Source organism: Caloenas nicobarica, chromosome 22, assembly GCF_036013445.1.
Source record: "Caloenas nicobarica isolate bCalNic1 chromosome 22, bCalNic1.hap1, whole genome shotgun sequence".
Taxonomy (NCBI): Eukaryota; Metazoa; Chordata; class Aves; order Columbiformes; family Columbidae; genus Caloenas; species Caloenas nicobarica.
Window position 1 is genome coordinate 976,329 of NC_088266.1, and position 18,678 is coordinate 995,006.

At 56.1% G+C, this 18,678-nt stretch overlaps 1 protein-coding gene across 1 annotated transcript; it reads left to right on the plus strand.

The window, feature by feature from the left end:
• Window positions 1–2,751: 2,751 nt before the first annotated feature.
• On the plus strand, window positions 2,752–18,103 carry WNT4 (Wnt family member 4). Its single transcript, XM_065649840.1, has 5 exons — window positions 2,752–2,828; window positions 13,899–14,134; window positions 16,363–16,494; window positions 17,123–17,265; window positions 17,488–18,103. Exons 1-5 carry the CDS (start codon window positions 2,752–2,754, stop codon window positions 17,953–17,955), a joined length of 1,056 nt encoding a protein of 351 aa, XP_065505912.1. The 3' UTR covers window positions 17,956–18,103.
• The last annotated feature ends 575 nt before the right edge of the window (window positions 18,104–18,678 follow it).

Here is an 18,678-nt window from a genome sequence, read left to right on the forward strand (position 1 = left end):
CCGTTTCCATGTCCTGTCCATTCACACTCATCGTCTCCTCCACCACAGAGGCTGTAAAATAAACACCCTCCTGCCCAGCCACGCTGTTATCATCCCCGCAGACAGCTCACGCGGTGCTTCCTTCCAGGGTGACTCATTCCAGATGTGTCTGCATCTGCCTCCTCTCGGCACGGGGCTCTCATCCATCACCCTGTGGACACCCCAGTCCCAACGCATCCCGGGGACGTGACCTCACGCTGCGTCTGCTGCAAACAGCCTGACCTTTGTGCCTCTGCGTGTACCTCCCCTCCTGCTGGGTAAGTCGGGATGTTCCCCTCTGCTCTACCTGTTATGCTGGAGACAGTGGCTCCAACCTGCTGCAGAAGCAGGTGGACATGCTCTTCAACTCCTCGCCCAGGCCAGGCCAGGTGTCAAGGCAGGCGTGTTGCAGGTGGGAAGGCAAAGGGAGGAGGGAGCAGACCCAGCTGGGGAGCATCTCCGGGGGTCTGGGGTCAAGTTGGGGCAACATCCGCTGCTGCAGGCTGAGGAGCAGAGTGACTGTCCCAAACACCTGCCTTCCCAAACACCTCTTTGACCCACCTAACCTGCCCTTAGCACAGGGCCAGCAAAACCAGTCTGGAGCCAGGTGCTAGGAGGGGACATCCAAGGGCAGGGGAGCATCTCACAACACCCAGAGCACAAGGGGCCCATACGAAGGGGCCCTGGTAAATCAAACTGTGGCATCTCACAGAGGTCTTCCAGCTCATGCCAGGCACTCACCATACCATCCTGCCATCACAGCTGCCCCGACAAGAGCTCAGGGCGCCCTGAGCCTGTGGCAGCACCGCCAGCCCCGGCACCAAGAGCAACTCGTCCAGGGATGCTCCTCGGGATGCAGGTGTCCACACCAGCCAGAGTGGCCCTCTGAACCACGCAGAGATCTGGGACCATGCCCACCCCTCTGGCTTCTGTGGAACACTCTGGTGTTTCTGTTGCGGGGGGGAATAACACATCTGAGGCCCAAAAATATGATATTCCCATGGACCCACGTGGCTCTGGCCAGCCAGCCATGGCCCTCTAACCTCTCGTTCCCCTTAGCCTTTCAATTAGCTCTTGCCTTCCTGACAACTTCACTCAACACCCAGAGCGATTAGAAGCCAGAGGAAGGCCACGGCTTTGTCTTGAGCGATGAGCCAGATTAATCAGCTCCAGTTGCACTGAATTACCCAGCCGGGGCTCACAGCAACAACCTCCGATTCACCGGCAAAGCAGCCAGCATCCCGCTTTCAACCGGGATAATCAGCAAGGACGTGAAAGCCAGATGAATGACTAGGTGAGGGTGGGCTGCCGCCTGTCAGGAGCTGGAATATAAGTCAAAGCACTTTGAAATTAAATCCTCGCTTTGACAGGGAACTAATGCAGAGATTTTAAAGTAGGTGTAATACACTTAGACAGGCATGTGTGCAGCCCAGTGCAAGTTGCCGTGCTTTGAATAAGTGTGTCCTGGCTACACTGAGAGCAGGAAAATGGAGTTGAAAGACAAAGGGAATTTTGAATAGCTCCAAACCAGCTTGGCAGGATTTTAGAGATGGTAGCAAGAGGTTTTAGTAATAGACCTAACTAATAACATTGTCAGGAGGAGGTTTGGTGCACGGGTTTTGGCTGCCTGGGATCTTGGATTTCACACCAAGCAGCCATCTCGTGTCACTCCTGGCTTTAAATTAAGTCATTTGTGCCCACATGGACTGCTGGGGATAGATGGAGTCACGGTGGATGGCGGAGGAGATGGAGATCCCCACTACAGGGCAAGCCACGCTGCCAACAGCTCCTGGGATTGCCAGGAGTTGACCTTCCCAGACAAGTCCAGCCGTGCGTTTAAGCCTCGACACTTGGCCAAGCATCACCCTCCACACGCGCAGCCCCGTCACCGGAGGGATGCTCTGCATGGGGACAACCCTGCGGAGGCATCACCACGGTTCACAACCTCGTCCCTGCTGCTGCTCCGGCCGCTATTCCCTCCTGATAGAAAGCCCCCCGGGCCCCTCTCCTCGTTCGTGAATTTTCAAATGCCAAAATTCGGCGTTTGCTGTGAATCCTCAGCAACTGGGATTTGGGAAATCCCTCCCGGCCGAAGGGGTGGTGGTTAATGGGAAAGGCAGTCTTGGCGATGCCCAGGCTGCTCCCAGCAATGCAGAAACCCGAGGCAGCGCCAGGCCCCATCCTGAGCGCTCTGCTTTTTCACAGCCGCGCGGAAATTACCCTAAAAACCCCAAATGCGAGTGGAAAACCGCTCCTCCTCTCTTCGATATGTGCCCATCTCTCCCCGCAGCTCCGGCGAGAAGCAAACCCCCCCGCGCCCCGACCCCACGGCACCCACCAAACCCACCCGGCGGGTCTCGGAGGTCGCTGCCGGGGGCGGGGCGGGGGGGGCCGCAGCGGGGCAGGGGGAGCCGGCAGAGCCCCCGGTGCCCTCCCCGCCGCCGTCCCGCCTCCGGGGGTGTCCCCGGCGGCCGGGCCCGCCCAGGCAGCGGCGGAGCCGGGGCGGCCCCCCGGGCTACCCCCGCCCCCGGCCCGCCCCCGGCCCGCCGCTCCATCCCGGGATGGGCCGGCCGAGCTGACAGTCGGGCTCGGCGGCCGCCGCGGGCGCATCCACCGGGCAGCGCCCGCCGCCGCCGCTCCTGCCCGGCGCCCACCTGCGGCGGCGGCTGCCCCGGGCCGGGGGGGAGCTGCCGCCGCCGGCTCCGCTCGCTCCCCCGCTGCCTGTTCTCCAGGATGAGCCCGGAGTATTTCCTGCGCTCCTTGCTGCTCATCATCCTCGCCACCTTCTCGGCCAACGCCAGCAACTGGCTGTGAGTAGCCGCGGGGCGAGGCGGGGGGGGAACCGGCGCCGACACTTGTTGATCCCCCCGGGGCTGGTGGAGCAGGTGCCGCCGGGGTCAGGCAGCTTCGGGGTGCAACCGCCGGCAGCGATGCTGCTCGGTACTCAGCGGGACGTGGGGCTCCTGTCGCTGTCACACCGGGTACCCCCTGTTCCCACTGACCCCCCAAACTGGTGGCAGTGGGGGGTGGCAGTCTGCACCCTGGCCAGGGGGGCTGCAGGAGATGCCAACCCTCCCCAGTCACTCAGGTCCAGTGTGTTACTGAGGCTGGTTGGGCAGAGGCTGGTTATTGAGCCCCTGTCCCCATTTTGTCCTTAAGTTATAAATCTAGACCCCAGCGGGAGAGGACGGAGGTCGGGGCACCGGGTCAGAGCAGGGCCAGGGAGCTGGCGAGGTGCCGCGCGAGGGCCAGCGGTCCAGGGAAGGATTTGGCAGGGCTGGGACGGCCAAGTGTGCCGGCCCCGGGGATTCGCCGCGGGCAGGGCTGCCCACGCCTCGGACCCTCATTCCCGGCAGGACGATGGGTGGCGGGGGGCTGTTGCATGCTGCAGAGGAGCCTGGTGACACTGGGAACCTGGTGAACAAACACTGAAATAATGTGTAAGGTAAACAGAGGCGGAAATCATTCTGGAAAATTCCTGCGTGTTTGCCAAAGTGGTGGGACTGTCTTCTGGGGAGACCCCGTGGGGCAGAGGGGATGGAGCACGACAGCACCTTCCCACCTAATTTTGAACGAAGGGGTCAGTTCCTCCTAATTAATCTACTCTGATGGGAGATGGCGCTTGCCCTGCTCCCAGCGTCGCCGACTGCTGTGATCTAATTAGCTCATGCTGCTCGCACCCAGCGGACCCGCTCTCAGGCTGGGAACATGGGCCACTTCCATCCCACCTCCCCGGGTCTCCATCGGCCAGGGCAGGTTCACTGCAGCTGGGCGCGGAGCCCCTGGGTCTGTCGGCACAAAAGATCCTGAGTGGCTTGTGCCTCTCCTGACACCTGCACCGAGGTGGGCACAGTCCCACAAGCACATCCCCTGCGCAAGGAGTCCTTCCTGCCTCTGGATACGGCTCCTATCTCTCCCCGCTTTAGATTTGGCTTGCTGGAGGCTTGCGGGACGTAGGGGGGTTTTGGAGGATGCTCCCTATGCCCGGGGAAAGCACCAGGTCAGCTGCATTCTTCAGGTGTCCTGACGGTGGGAAAAGGTGCTCGCCCATCAGTAGCTGCGGGGATGCGTTAGTACTTCGTCCTCCTCCCCTCCTCCCTTGCCAGATGGAGCGACTTGCATGCCACGCGTCTCCGGCAAGTGGTGGGTGGATCATAGCAGCTATCAAGGTGGTCTTTTAAGCTGTCACGCTTCGGGTGAAGGTATATTGGGAACTGTGGGAGTGTTTGTCCTGCAGGGAGAAAGTCCTGCTGAGGAAGCCCAGCGGGACGAGGGCAGGTCCCCGAAGAGAAGCAGCCTCGGCTGCCCCGGGATGGGCGCAGGGAAGGGTCCGGCAAAGGGGGATTTCTCGAACGAGGTCCACGAGCCACCCAGTGCGGGTACGCAGAGGTGGGACCTCCCGGTCCCCGGCACCGCACGCAGCTGGGATGGTATTTGGGAGCTGAGGCGGGGGGTGTTCCCGGGCAATAGCCGGGGAGGGCTGTGTGCAGCCGTCCGTGCGGGCGAAGCGAGGGGTGGGCGCAGGGGGCTCGGCCGCCGGAGAGCACAGGGCTCATTCCTGCCAACAGGGGAGGAAAAGCAGATCCATTTCAGTGCCTTTGAAAGGAAGGGGGGTCAACTTTTTTTGATGTTGCAAATGTATAGTGATAAAAGGATCGTCCCCCGCTCGGTGCTTTTTATTCTTTGCCTTTAGGATTAAGACAATTCCAATTGTTTATCTTCTCACATCAGAAACAAAGGCTGCCGGAGGCAATAAACAGAGTTAGAAGGATCCCAGGAGTTATCAGATATTCGAGGAATGAGTGTGCCTCGTACGTCTTCGCGAAGCCTCGCGCGTGTGGGCTCCGGCGGGCTCCGCTCCATCCCGCGCTGCCAGCCCAGCGCCCCGAGCCGCATCCAGCCTCCCCGGGCGCACGTTTCTGCGCAGAGGTGTGTGCGCTGGGTGGCAGCGCATGGTGAAGTTTGCTTTTCCAGAAACCTGCTAGATTAGTGATTAAGCTCAGTTGTGACTTTTTTTTTTTTTTTTTCCCCCTAAAGCTTCTTTCGACCTGTCCGGACTCGCATTCCCCCAGCGCTTTGGAGAGACGCTGCTTGCAACACTTGAGCTGAATGTTTTCTGTAAGCCTGGCTTTGTGGGGAAGGGCTCATTTCGGCCACGCAAATGGTGTCCTCTGAGCCACCCCATCCCATAGAAAAGGGGGACGGTGTCAGTATCTCTTGGGGGGATGCCTTCGCTACAGTGACCATTGAGCTGGAAGGGCCTTTGTCAAATCTTTTCATTAAACAGACCAAGCTACTTTCTCTCTGGGTAGGGAGAGAACCTCAGGTGTGTTTTCTCAGTGTCTGAGTTCTGGGAGTCACTGTTTGGCTTGCTGCCTATCGAGAAAACTTCTCCAAATCTGAAGAGATGTTCTGTTCCCCCTTCTCGTGAAAGCCCCAGGCTTGCTCTTCCTCTTGCCTTTGGAAACGCAAGAGTTTCAAAGCTTTTCCTCCTGCCTCTTCAGGCGCAGAGTTGTAAAATTAAATCAAGGGCTGTCGTTAGTGCCGGTTAGATCTAGCTGGTTGTGTGCGGGAAGGTCCCTCTGGCTTCTGCTTTATCTCTGGAGGAGTCCAGGGACGTGCTTTATACAGGGGAAACAGCCAAGTTACTTTCCAAAGCAACTCGCATTTCACAGACTCGATTCAGCTCTTGAACCTGCATGTGCAGTAAGGTGGTTAAACATGGAAGCACGTTCTCTCCATGGTCCAAAACCATCCCGGTGCCGGGGGTGTTTTGTGGAGCCCGACAAGCACCTCCCTGAAACCAGCATGGCAGCAACAGGCTCTGTTTTCAGTGCGAGGTGAGGGACGAGCAGTCATTATTTACTTATTTATTCATTTATTTATCTGCTCTGGAGGGAGGGAAGTCCGCCTGAAGCGGTGAACGAGCAAATGTGCAATGTGGGCTGTGGCTGCCAGCCCCCACGAACCGCGCGTGGCACCGGGGCTGCTGCGATCTGAAGTTGCTTGGGAGGTTTGAGTGGTGAGAATCCATTCCCGAGCCTGGGAAGCGTCAGATACAATGGGGCAGGGTCCTTCATGGGTGAGACCCCTATTTATCGAGCTGTCTGTGAATCATTACAGCCTCTCTCACTTTTCTTGCAGCTAAAACTGGCTTTGGAGGAGGCTCCCCGTGTGTGCACTGGATAGCCTGAGATGCGGTTATGCCGCTGCAGAGCAGGGTGTGCCACCGGCAGCTCCAGCTACCCCCTATTTACAGGGGTTTAAAACTTCCGTCTGGGCTTGAGACTCGGCTTAAAGGGCCAGGAGCACAGATGGGCTTTTAAACCCTTTAAAAAATTTGAATTTGAGCACTCTGGGAAAGCTTGAAGGCCTTGCAAGTGTCTGAACATGCCTGGCTGAGCAGCTGCTCTACAATAGTAACCACTTTTAAGGGCTAGTGAGGGAGGGACGGAAGGAGTTTGGGTTTCTCTGGCCCCCTTTCATCTGAACATCACAAGGTGCTTTGCAAATGCGGAGCCCAATTCTCCATGCTCATCCCTGCCAGCTTTGCAGTGGGGATGTTTCAAGAGCAGCCTGAATGCTCATTTTGTGCCACTTTGGGTCATTCTGCAATGCAGAGGCTTTGGGAAGAAGCGTGCCTGGCTCCTACACTTGCATCCCTCTGGTTTTAAACCAGACTTAATTTTTTTTTAAGATGGGTCTCCCCAGCTTTGGTAGTGGAGAGAGCTCGCTTCGCCTTGAGCCTGGCTTGGTTTAATTTCATACGAGATTCTTTGCATTGTCGTCGCGACCCTCCCATTTTCCACCTGGCAAGGAACCGGTCCAGCGTTTCCCGTCGGGCGCCGTGCCCGTGCCGGGGATTCGGCAGGTGCCGGTGGCTGCGGGGCAGAGCCGCTCCCCTCCCTGCACTCTTGGCTTCTGGTGTGAGGACGGGTTCAAGAACGTTCCCCAAGTCCCATCGGCTCCAGCAGCTGGGATGGTGGGTTGCACAGATTGGGTTCGATGCAGAATTTCCTTGCTTTGAGGGCTGCCATAGGTTGGACAAGTGTCTCTCCACTTCTGGGCTGCCCTGGGCTCCTTTGCATCACTCCAGGGATCCCACCAGGTTCTGCAGGTCTGCATGAAACCAGTGACACCCCCTTCTCCAAGGGTGCAGGAGGGAAAGTGAAACTAGCCAGGAAATATTTATTAATTTGTATTTATTTATAACTCTTGCCACTTTTGACAAAAACAGCTAATTTTAGCTCGGCGATGAAAACGGACTGGCTTTCAGGGTTGAATCCTGCAGAGGCAAGAGACCTCTGCCCATCTTGGCACTAGACTTCCAACCAGTTTGGCTTGTCTCTGAGCTCTGGTCCTGTCTGGCAGGAGGATTTCGGGGCTGTGTTTGCCAGGGTGCAGGAGGGATCCGTGATGGGCATTTCTGTCTTTTCCTAAGGAAGCCTCAAATAAAACTGCACCCCAATCTTTAGCAGCAGAGCCTTATTCCAGGACATGAGTGAGGGAAAACCACCCTGCACCCAGGTTGTGCAGAATCAGATTGGCTCCAAGTACAAGCAACTGCAAGAAGCAGATTTATTTTTTGCAATGCTTTTCTATGACTCCATGAGTCAGAACCGACTTTTGCATTGAAGAAAAAAAATGTTTATGTTACTCTGCTGAGAGCTACTGTCCTCTCAGTTCATTCTTGCGGATGGAGATAAATGCATTAGAGCCATTTATTTGGGCTTTCTTAAAATTATGAAATTGCTGAGCAATCCTGGAGGTCAACAATTTCCAGGAGGTTCTTCTGTATTTCCTTACAAGCGCAATGATGCTGGCTCTTACAATACTTGGTGATTTTTTTCTTAAAGCTTGAAAGTCTTGCAAATCCACAAAAATCTCAGTCATCCAAGGCTGCTTGAATGGCAAACTCTGCTCTGGACACAACGTGCAGGTGACCTTTGTCTGGCTCCATCCCCGGGGTGTCAGCGCCCCGTCCCTGTGGGTGACCCCCCAGCATCCTCGGGGCTCTTCAGGAGCTGCTCCACATGGCTGGGGAGGTGCTGGGCAGGATCTGGCTGGTTCAGCAGAACTGGAGCCAGTATTGTGCTTTCATGAAATTACCTGGAGCGGGGGGGAAATTAATTGAGTATCTTGGCTGATGGAGAGCAGCCTGGGGTCTGTTGCAAGTTGGGCGAGATCAAACTAATCCTGCAGAAGGCTTCTCTCGCCACATATTTGCAAATTCTGATCAAAACTAAAAATTCATCAGGATTTTTCCAACCAGGTCTAGCCTGAAGCGCTGCAGGAGGGGAATTCCCACAGAGCTCAGCCCATGGCCTGCACTTGCCTCCTCTTGCAGCGAGGTATTGCTTTTGTGTTTGAGCCCAGGAGCAGCTTCTGTTGACTTACAAAGGAAGATGCAGTAGAGGATGTTTCCTACACATCCAAAGTGGATTTCCAGAGTCTTTCTCAGGGTCTTCCCAGTTTCCATCCAAAGTGGAGACATCGCCCCTGGATGCTCAGAAAGCCAAGAAGCAGCACTGGCTTGGGATCAGCAGCTGGGCCACCTCGCTGTCCCCAGACACTTGTGACAGGGTGACAGGCCACCACCGGTGTTTGGTGCGTGGGTAGATGGGTGTTTGCTGGGTGCACATGGTGTAAGGTGCAGGGTCCAAGGTGTTGGGGGACGGGCTTTGAGCTGTAGGTTCAGGTTTGAGCTCAGATGGCGGAGCTGCACGCTCAGGTCTGCAGACAGGTCACGGTGAGCGTGGCGGTGCCTTCTCCTGGGAGACTGTTTTGGCAGCTGTTAATTGGAGGTGGAGATTAGAGTGTGAAAAGCACAGTTTCAGCCAAGAGATGAAATGTGCAAGAGCTGTGACAGGGAAGATTGAGCTGCTTTTCTTCCAGGGAGGAAGATGGTGACTTTGTAAATGGTGGTTTACACTTATAAGGGATGGAAAGGCAGAGTATCTCATCCCAGGAGGGGGATGCTGAGTTTCTGAGAGGGGCATGTCCTGCTGCAGAGCAAGCAGCTGCGTAAAGGCAGCCTTGCAGGCTGCAGGTCTCCAGCAGCTCCTGCCAGGAACGTGCCCAAGGTGGAAGAGCTGCTGAACCAGGCCAAGGATGCGGGTGGTACCTATGACCTTGGCACGTTGGCACAGGGAAAGTGGTCCTAAGGCCAGTGCGAGACACCAAAAGCACATGGGCTTTCTGGCCCACCTGGAGCATCCTTTGACCTCCCAGCCCTCAGGTGTCTCTCCATGCCTCCCCTCTGTTTGGAAGGGGAAAGCAACAACGAAAAGCTGATTCCCTTCTCCATAGCTCCTGGTCCATTCCTCTCTCTGCATCCGTCCATTTTCATACACTTTTGTTTCTTCCACCCTAAACAAGCATTTTCTTCTTCCTCAGAGGAAACCTCTTTGCACAAGACAATTTCAATCCTAAATACGTCCCCGAGTCACTGGCTGACTGTACATCCAGCCACAAGAGGCAGAGAGGCTCGGGAGGCTGCCAACTCCATGAGCAGGAGGATGTTTGCAGAAGGTGCCTCTTGGAGAGGAGCAGAGCTGGAGCATCTCTGCAACTCAAGACTTGAACAAGCCTTTTGTGGCCTTGGCCAGGTAGATGTCCCAGGCAGGTTGGGTGTTTGCCGAACAGGGTGAAGCTTCTGAGCTCATCCGACTTCTCAGCATCTCTGAGTGATGTATCGGTGATACCACTGGCCTGGGTTCGACTGTTACCATTTCCCAAAATGAGACAATATGAAGAGTTCTCACACTTGAAACTCATTTGTTTAAATAAAAGAAACACCAGAGATTTCTGCTTTCTCCAAGACATCTGCTACATCTTCCCTGACCCACCTCTATTGAGAATTTGTCAATGACTCAAATTTCCACACCTTCCCGCGGCAGGGAATCCCCTCCCCTCTCCTTCTGGCTCTATCTGCCAACCGCTGTGGCCCTTCCAATGTGTTCTTGTCATTCCACCAATTATTCTTCCTCATGAAATTATTTTTTTTTTAAATTTAAGTAGGGCTTTTCCCCCTCCCTCTCCTTTTCAAAGCTCCCTGGATTTGAGGTTTCCGTATTTGCCATCTTGCAGGGTGGATCAACTGCAGCTGCTTAAATTACGGGGCTTCAATCTTGATCTATATGCTGTGGATGGAAAAAAAAGGAAGGGCTTTCTGTCAGCTTTGTGTTAAGTCAGTGACTTTTATTAAAAAGGAGCTTGTTCTCCGAGTGACTCGTCTGGATTTAAAGGCAGGAGAAAAGAAACATAAATTTCATGATGAAGCAAGAAGACAAAACTTGAACAAACAGCTTGGACAGCAGCTCACCCCTTGAAACATTTTTTGCCCAATCTTGGAAAATGAAGAAAATATGCTATTACTTGGGGCTTTTCTTTTTCCACAAGCAGAGCTGTTCTGAAGCTGCATGTGAGAGTTAAGTCATAATCTAGAGCTCTGCACAGCAATCAAGATGTGATACCAAGATGATCTGTACCGAGACCTTGCAGAAGGCAGGAGCTGTTGGGTTTGCTGATGTTGTACCCACCTTGCTGTCTGCGTGGGCAGAGGTGACAGGCTTTGTCCATAGTTTCTACCACCTCGGTCCAGGAAAATGAAGTTTGGAGCAAGGACCTCATCAAGGACCAGGCGTGGTGCTAGAGCCCGGTTTCCATGGTGACCGTGGGATGTTGCAGACGGGTTTGGTGCTTTGCTTGGGCTCCCCAGCCCTGAGAAACACTCTGTGAGTTGCGGGGCGGAAGCATCTTCCAGTGCTGGTGAGGGCAGAGCATGTTTCCCAGCTCTTATCTTGCCCTTCAGCTGCCCCAGAGATGGGAAAAGAGGTGAGATGTTCCTGCCCGGTGTCCCTGAATGTGGTGTGGAGAGATGCCGTGAGAGGCTTGGAGCTGCCCCACGCTTGACGTAGGTCCTTCCTTGCATCCTTGACTCAACCTCTGGATCCCTCCTGGACCAGTCACCATGACGGCAGACTCCCCCCACCAAAAAAATAAATGTCTCTTTTGGGAAGCGGGGATGGTTCTCACAGGGCACAGCAGACTGGTAGGATGCTGGAAGTCTGATGGGGCCACAGCATTTTGGGTATAGTTGCCTCCATCCCCAAGAAGCAGCAGATGCACATGGGCTGAGGAGGGATGATGGCACCCAGAGGACCTGTCATAGGGGAGAGAGGCCAGAGCGCCATTCTGGATAGCTTCATCTTATTTGCCTGCCTTGCAAAACAAATTACCAGACCTGTTCTTGGAGAGCTCTACGTATCTTTGAAGCGTCCTTGGCCTTTGTTTTATCATCCCAAACAGCATTAAATGCTTGTTGGGGAGGCATCTTATCAGGCACATCTACTTGGAAAGGCTTGAAAGGCTCTTGTCACACTTTTCTTCATGTGTGCTTTGAATTTATAGCTCCCCATTGCCTGGAGAAACCCACCAAGCTGGGAAATATATCAGAAAAGAAGGTGATGCTAATGCAGCTGTTACACCTGCGGCACGGCGCCCTCCTGCCAAGGTGCCTGCAGTCAGACCGGGCACGGGCTTGTCCGCAGGACCGGCCGTGCTGCTCAGCAAGAGCTGGTTCCCTGGTGTGATAAATGCTGCTTAAGCTGCAGGAGGAGGGAAAAGCCAAATCAGCACAAGAGGTTAGTACTGGAGGCAGAATCTGGTTTTCCTGGCTTCCAGGCTTAAAGCAGATCAACCAAACCACAGTATCTTGGGAGGAATCTCACCACTCTGCTGTGTGTCAGCTGCTCTGTGCCCAAACTGGAATGATGGCTGGACCTGTGAGGGGACAGAGCTGTCACAGTCACTCCGGGATTGCTCAGCATCAAACATCCTCACAGCTCCCAGGGCTGGTTTGCTGCCTTCATCCTGGGTCAGCCGAGTGCAGCGAGATGCAGGAACAGCAACTGTCACACCCCATGTCTGGGACCACAGCACGGGGACCAGGACACTCAGTGCATGGTGTGGGGGCCAGCAGAGAGGCAACAGCCCTGGGTTTGGCCGTGGTGGGGTTTCCAAGCCAGCCAGTCCTCTGCAAACAGGGCTGTGCTCTTGGAGGAGCAGAAAGCCTTGGGCAAAGATGCTTTGCTGGTATAAAGGCTAGAAAAGAACTTGGCTCTGAAATCACGGCAGCCTGCCACTTCCTGCTGCCCAAGAGGCATTGCACCAAGTCATCTCCACGCAGAAGGAAAGCTGAATGCTTCTGATGGCTCACCATGCAGACTCCCCACGGACACTTTCTCATCATCTCCCATGCCCCCCCCCGCCAAGTTGTAAGCATGAAACCAAGCTGGTGAATAATTCTGCTGATGCACAGAAGGGAAAATCCTGTTCTCTCCTCCTGGGGCAGGCTGGCAGGGCTAATGGGAGGAAGAGGCTGTGACAACTTGATTTTGTGGCTGAAGTCAGCAGATCTGGCTCCTGGGACACATGGGAACGGGCAGGGAGCAGGAGCCACTTTTGCACAGTCACTTCTCGGAGGCAAGCAGGGCTTCAAAGGAGAAATCCTTAGCAGGATGTCGCAACTCGGGAGGAGGAGGAAAAAAAACAAGCAAACAAAAAAACCCACAAGCTCTGTAGGGCTGGGAAATGCAGAGTCAAGGAATGAGGTTTCCAAAAAGCCTTTGCTTGGTACTCGCATCTCTTGGTGCAGATGAGGCAGCAACGTGAGCTGACGCTGGCGATTCCCAAGGATGTTAAAGCTCGGCGTGGTCAGCGGGTGCGTCAGTTTTCCCTGTCCATGCAGGGATCTCGCTGCTCGCAGCAGGACAGGGCTGCACCGGTGGCGGTGTCACTTAGAGCAGGTGCCAGCAGCCACGGGACGGAGTGAGTCTTGGCTGGACACGTGCTGGCACGAGCACAGAGAGAGGATCTGGGATTATCCGACAGCCTGACCACGCTGTGCGGGTCTGTCTCAAAACCCCTCGGGGATCCAGAGCCTGGGGCAGGAGGATGTACCTGGGAAACAGGGTGACATCCACACGTGCCAGGGTTGGATCACTGGGATGTGCTGACTGTCGTGCCCACGTGCTCAGTGGAGAGATGCCAAGAGCTTTCAGGGTGCTTGTCCCAAAAGGGGCAGCTTCCCTTTCCCCATAATGCCGACACTCCAGAGCAGCTCTGTAACTCCTTCTGCTGAGGATGGGGCAATGGAAGCAGAGCTTGTGGTCACCACCACGCAAGGCCAGTCTCTTCCAGGTCAACAAAGACCTCACGGCCACGTTCACAAGCCGGGCTGCTGGAGGAGGTGCTCAGTGTGTGCAGTTTTGCTCCTGACTCTGTGCCCTCCACCCTGAAGCCCTGTTTGAATCCCAACTGACAAGAAGCCTGGCAGGTCCCAGGGGCCATCCCTGCCTGTGGAGGACTGGCAGAGCAGAGAGGGCTCTGGGAGGGAAGTGGTTTGTCGGTGTTGTTCGTCAGTGATGTTTGTCGGTGATGAGCACACAGCCAGGCTGCAGGAGCTGTGTGGCAGCTGGAGCTGGCAGCTGAGCGCCTGTCCTGCTTGTTTTGGCTGACTCCAGAGCCCTCTGGCTTCTCCTAGTAGCACTTGGATGTGCCGGTACTCAGGAGACCTGACCGGGCACATTCAGACAACGCTGAAAATATCTTCCTTGCAGGCAACAGAGGCAAAGGGGAGCCAGCAGCTGGGCTCCCTGGGAGACAGGGCTGCAGAGGGATGGTTGTTTTCTTTGAGCTTGCTCTCTGCCAGTCAAAATCGCATCCTGCGGAGCACATTTAAGGTGACCTGAGATGGGCACCAGGTCTCAGCTGTAGGGGTCTCCTCACTGCCTGCAGTGCAGGGTGTCCCAGCTGAACACGGGCTGATGCTCCCCCAGCTCTCATCTCCTAACCAATTGTGCTGGCTGTCGTGGCAGGTACCTGGCAAAGCTGTCTTCAGTGGGGAGCATCTCTGAGGAGGAGACCTGCGAGAAGCTGAAGGGCTTGATCCAGCGTCAGGTGCAGATGTGCAAGAGGAACCTGGAGGTGATGGACTCGGTGCGGCGCGGGGCCCAGCTGGCCATCGAGGAGTGCCAGTACCAGTTCCGCAACCGCCGCTGGAACTGCTCCACACTGGACACCCTGCCCGTCTTCGGCAAAGTGGTAACGCAAGGTGAGCTGGGATGACGCGTGCTGGGGGTGTTGCTGCATGGGGGAATGGCTACGACAGCAGCCCAGTGGGCTATAGGTGGGATTCGCTTGCTTGCCCCTTGGCCAGCAGCTGGGGAGGGCAGGGAATCACCCAGTGCTGGATCTTGGGGCTGACGGGTCTTTCCTGGGCATCTCCCTGGGGCTCTTCTGACTGCACTGGGGCAGTGTATCCAGACTCTTGCGGTTTCTCAGCTGCTGGATGTTTCCTCTCCCAAACCTTTTTCATGCCCAGTGGGTGCCCATTGCATGGAGGCACCAGCCAAGGGCATCCAGAGAGCCCGGACCTTTCACAAGGACATGCCAAGTTCGAGCAGGGCCCTGTGGTCACCCTGTGGTCTAATCTCTGCCCTGCCAAGCCCAGGAGCTTTGCTCTGCGAAGCCAGGGCTGCAGCGGGACACTAGATTGATTCCGTCTCTCAGCGGTGACCAGGCTGGTAACACCGCGCTGGAGCGGAGCCCTCGGGAGGACAGCCCTCTGCCGCCAGATGCGAGTAAAACATGCAGCAGCTGGACCCTGCGAGGACAGCAGCATCGTCCCCGCCACCACCCTGCTGCAGGCCTCAGGGGAGGATTTATGGCCAGGGCAGCCCCAGCCCTTCTGACCCAGGCTGCACGCAGGCGTCCGGAGGCACTGGGCTATGATCAAACCAAGCAAGGACCTAGAGCATCGGGGTGAGGAGATGGAGGGGAAACCCCTCTGCAAGCCCTGGAGACCAGCACAGCGGCCCTGGCCGCCCCTCGGGTGACACTGCTGTCCCTGATGCACCATCACACCTCCCATCCCAGGACCCATAGGCTAAAGCCTCCCCCCGGCTCCTTGTTTGACTTTCCTCCCCTCAACGCAGGGGTGAAGATCTCTTCTTGTGAAGGTTCAGGGACTGGAAATACCAGAAATACCAGAAACTAAAAGTCTTCTCTTTTTAGGCAGCCACAGCACAAACCGACCAACACGATCCTACTATTAACCTCGATTAACTTGGAGGCGGTTCAGTCCCCGCGCAGGCTGGGTCCTCCCCAGCCGCTGCCGCCAGGGCCAGATTGCAGCTGGGCCACCAAAGTCTGGGCTGCGACCACCAAAGTAGCTGCCCTCTGTCCGACCGGCGAGCCGCAGTGATGTCTGCTCGCAAGCCATCCCCCCTCGACCCCGAGCACGGGACTACCCCAAGTGCCAACCCTCCTTGCTCGGAGACAGAGGGGCTGTGTCCTCAGCTGGCCTCGGGGGACGGTGGGGATTTGGGTGTTGCAAGAGCTGACCCCTGGCCAGGCCGCCCTGTGTGTTTATGCCCCGGGACGTCCCCTGACTTCCCAAACAAGCTCTTCCCGACCGTGTGGTACCACATAGGTACAAACGAGAGCTGGGACGGGGCTGTGCCCTGGGGACCAGCGTGGTTTTGTTAGGCGCTTTGGGAGTGGCGTGGGGTTCTGCAGCGTAACGTGGGACGTGCTGGGAGCTGCAGGACCCTGTGTCAGAGGATGGCACAGATCCGCAGCTGCAGGGGATGTTCCTGGGTGTGGAAAGCAGCCAACTGTTTTGGATGCAGGAGAGATTTCCTGGCAGAGGTGCCCTGCAAGCACCAGGCAAGGCTCCATGCAAGCTCTGGAGAGCTCTCCCCACATTGCGTCTCCCTCATTGCCAGATATAGCTTGCCCATTGCATTCATGTTTTTAACCTTGTGGTGCAGTTACCAGCTCCTTCGCTATTGCAAGAAGGGGCTCTCAGTGCTGCAAATGATCTCCCAGCGCTGAGGTGTCTCTGCTGAGGCTGGTCCAGGCTTGGCACTGAGCAAACAGCATGTGGGAGTGGGGAGGGTGAGAGTCCTGCATGGGCCACCCCATCTTGGGAGGAAGAGATCAAGCAAAGAGCTTGACTTGATAAGTCTGAATAGCATGTTGCGTAGATGAGGATCTCAGAGACATGGGTTAGTGCCAGTGTTGGGCTAACAGTTGGACTCTATGATCTTGAAGGTCTTTTCCAACCAAAATGACTCTATGTTTTACCAAGAGCCAGTTTCCAGACCAGCTTTCCAAGAAGGTTTATGTACAACCACAGCATTAGGAGGGATGGGGAGCAGAGACACACACAACAGCCCACCAAGGGCCTTTGGCCGCCTGGCTGCTCGCCCTCCAGAAAGGCCTCTCCCGCGCCTCAGACTTGCTGCCCTGTTTCCCACCATGGTTTTGCTGTTGCAGGGACGCGGGAGGCAGCGTTCGTCTATGCCATCTCTTCGGCAGGGGTGGCCTTCGCAGTGACCCGAGCCTGCAGCAGCGGCGAGCTGGACAAGTGTGGATGCGACCGCACGGTGCAGGGGGGCAGCCCGCAGGGTGAGCACGCACCGGGGGGGACGCAAAACGGCCAGGCGTGGAAATGTCCACTCTGGAGCCATCTGGAAAGGAGGAAAGAGTTTAAAAAAAAAAATAGATCTTGCTATAGCTTCCTCACAAGGAGGGGAGGCTGATCTCTTTTTTTTCTGGTGACCAGTGAGAGGACCCAAGGGAATGGCAGGAAGATGTGCTGGTGGGGGTTCAGGTTGGACATGAGGAAAAGGTTCTTCACCCAGAGGGTGCTGGACACTGGAACAGGCTCCCCAGGGAGGTGTCACGGCCCCAAGCCTGACAGGGTTCAAGAAGAGACTGGACAACGTCCTCAGACACACAGTGTGAACTGTGGGGGGACAGGGGTTGGACTCGATCCTTGTGGGTCCCTTCCAACTCAGGACATTCTATGATTCTATATGAGTCCCTCAAAAAGGCATCTGGGGAGCCCATGGGGCAGAGAAAGCCTCTTGTCCATGTCCCCCCAGGGCCGCACTCCCCAGCTTCCCCAGTTCCCCCAATAGTGGGTAGCAAGACAGAGGGGTGGCAAGGCAGCTGTACTTTGGCAAGCGCAGGGCTGGGGAGGACAAGCGAGGCAGGCTGCTGTCACCTCCCTCATCCCTGCTCTCTGCCTTAGGCTTCCAGTGGTCGGGCTGCTCCGACAACATCGCCTATGGCGTGGCCTTCTCACAGTCCTTCGTCGACGTCCGTGAGAGGAGCAAAGGGGCTTCTTCCAACAGAGCGTTAATGAACCTCCACAACAACGAGGCAGGGAGGAAGGTAATGGTGAGGGGGAAACCGAGGCAGCCATTGTGGCTCTGCAGCATCCCAGCTGGGTTCTGCAGCAATTGCTTGAGCTTTTTGGGTTCATTTAATCCCATCAGCTCATGTGCGTTGGCATTGCTTTCTGCACAACCCTTCCAGACCCCAACATTGCACCCTCCTTGCTGTGTCCAGCCCCAGCTGACGGTCCCATCTCATTCCTTGTGTCTGTTCCTCCAGGCGATCCTGAACAACATGCGGGTGGAGTGCAAGTGTCACGGTGTGTCGGGCTCCTGCGAGTTCAAGACGTGCTGGAAAGCCATGCCCCCCTTCCGCAAAGTGGGCAATGTCCTAAAGGAGAAATTCGACGGTGCCACGGAGGTTGAGCAGAGCGAGATCGGATCCACCAAAGTGCTGGTGCCCAAAAACTCCCAGTTCAAGCCACACACAGACGAGGACCTTGTCTACCTGGACTCCAGTCCTGACTTCTGTGACCATGACCTCAAGAACGGGGTGCTGGGCACCAGCGGCCGGCAGTGCAACAAGACCTCCAAGGCCATCGACGGCTGCGAGCTGATGTGCTGCGGCCGGGGCTTTCATACGGACGAAGTGGAGGTTGTGGAGAGGTGCAGCTGCAAATTTCACTGGTGCTGCTCCGTCAAGTGCAAACCCTGCCATCGGGTGGTGGAAATCCACACGTGCCGGTGATGCAGGGAGGAGAGCGCCCGTCCATCCCCCTCCCAGTGACCCTGCTTCTCCCCTGCCCCACAGCCAGGACTGGGGAAGGAACCCAGATGCTGCAGGGAGAGCACAGCCCTTTACAGAGACAGAGCCCCAGAGGAAAACAGATTTTAAAGAAAGAAACAAATATTTAAAGTTTAAAAAAATTGATCATTGTTGGCTTTTTTTTGTTTGTTTTGCTTTGTTTGCTTGCTTTTTTTTATTGCTGAAGCCAGAGCCCCTCGCTGTCCTGTGTCTGCTCTTGGTGGCTGGCTGGGGACCTGCGTGACACCTGCTCTCATCGGATGAGCTCCTGCTGAGTCCGGAGCATGGCAAACAGGAGGTGTTTAAGCTGAGACTAGTGTTAGGCACTCGGTATCTTCTGTCACAGTTAATTTGTTCAAGGCACGCACTGAGCATCCCAGAGCACTGCTGGGCTTGGCTGAGCCTCGGGAGGGGACGGAGCAGCCGCTGTGTGCAGCCGGGGGCCATGCAGAGGATGGGCAGATGGTGACGGGGTGGCAATGTCCCCAGGAGTTCAGCTCAATGCAGGGACAGCCCAGCAAGGCTGAGCAGTATATGAGAGGGACGTGGGACACTCTCGCATCCTCTTGTGGGATGCTCAGTGGCCTCCTTGGCAGTGGATGGATTTTGGGGCAGCTCCAGTGGCCACTCTGATCTCCAGAAGTTCCTCAGCAGCTGCCTGGGGCT